General features: G+C 31.3%; 1 protein-coding gene across 1 annotated transcript in view; it reads right to left on the minus strand.

Moving 5' to 3' along the window:
* LOC107564445 (centrosomal protein kizuna-like) overlaps positions 1 to 1,141 on the minus strand; it is a 21,030-nt gene that overhangs the window by 7,226 nt on the left and 12,663 nt on the right. Inside the window, exon 2 of the mRNA XM_016249540.1 lies at positions 1,027 to 1,137. Within this exon, the coding sequence (XP_016105026.1) occupies positions 1,027 to 1,137 (111 nt within the window). The remainder of the gene's footprint in view (positions 1 to 1,026; positions 1,138 to 1,141) is intronic.

Genomic DNA, 1,141 nt, shown 5'->3' on the forward strand with positions numbered 1-1,141 from the left:
CTGAATCGTGTTTAAATGATTTAAACAGCCATTCAGATTTGTGTATTTGCTATGATGTTCATCACAGAGCCAAATACTGAAATATTTAGACTTAATAGGCTATTTATTTTCAATCTTTTTTTACATTTTAATCTGGACTACAACATGCCTTCGATATTGTTTGAAAGTGTTTTGATTCTTTATTGTTCGGTCAGACTTTACATTAGGGCTTCATTAGTTAACATTATTTAATTCATTAGTTAACATAAACTGCCAATGAAAAATTCTTCTGAACATTCATTAATCTTAGGCAATTACAATATTTAATAACACGTTGTTAAAATCGAAACTTGCAACTGTGTTATTTAATGAGCTAATATGAACTTAGACTTGTATTTTTTAAACAAAGATTAATAACTTCTGTAGCAAATGTAGCTGTTGCTCATTGTGAATGTTAATGCATTAACTAAGGTTAACTAATGAGGTCTTATTGTAAAGTGATACCTATTGGTCTTTGTAGTTCTTTTGCACTTTAATCTGTGTAAAACTTTTAACTTTATACATTTTTCTGTATTGATTTATTGCATTTAAATGTTCAGTTATTTTTGTTATAAGAAAAAGTTATTAAACCTGTTATACTGTATTATGACAGCACTTTTTTAAAACAATTTAAATACCCTGATAATACCGTACACCGTGATAAAAGCATTAGCAATTAATCGCAACATGAAAATTTGATACCGGCATATCCCTAGTCTACACTAACATTTTTGGTACTGAGCAGCTGTCATTTGGGTCACTGCATATCATTGCAAATATAACATACAAGACTTCACATTTCATTTCACGTTTATGATCAGAACAACGCAAACATGTGTTTTGACATGAGAATAACGCAAAATACAATACAGCCAAAACACCTGCCAAAGTGACATGTTTGATTTGATGTATTTGGTCTAAACCAAATCAAACGTAAAAATTCAATGATAAAAACTGTGAAATATGCACAACAATACTGGGACAGATGACGCTTCCCAAGGTTGTTACCCTCTTTTGAAGTAGCCTGCTACAATCAATGGAGAATTCTTTAATTTTTGATGCCAAGTTCTCCACATTTCCAAGAAGCTCAAGGTTGCGTGTCTTTGCTTGCTGCTCTCTCTCG

This window comes from Sinocyclocheilus grahami, unplaced genomic scaffold, assembly GCF_001515645.1.
Source record: "Sinocyclocheilus grahami isolate Dianchi unplaced genomic scaffold, SAMN03320097.WGS_v1.1 scaffold935.1, whole genome shotgun sequence".
Classification (NCBI taxonomy): domain Eukaryota; kingdom Metazoa; phylum Chordata; class Actinopteri; order Cypriniformes; family Cyprinidae; genus Sinocyclocheilus; species Sinocyclocheilus grahami.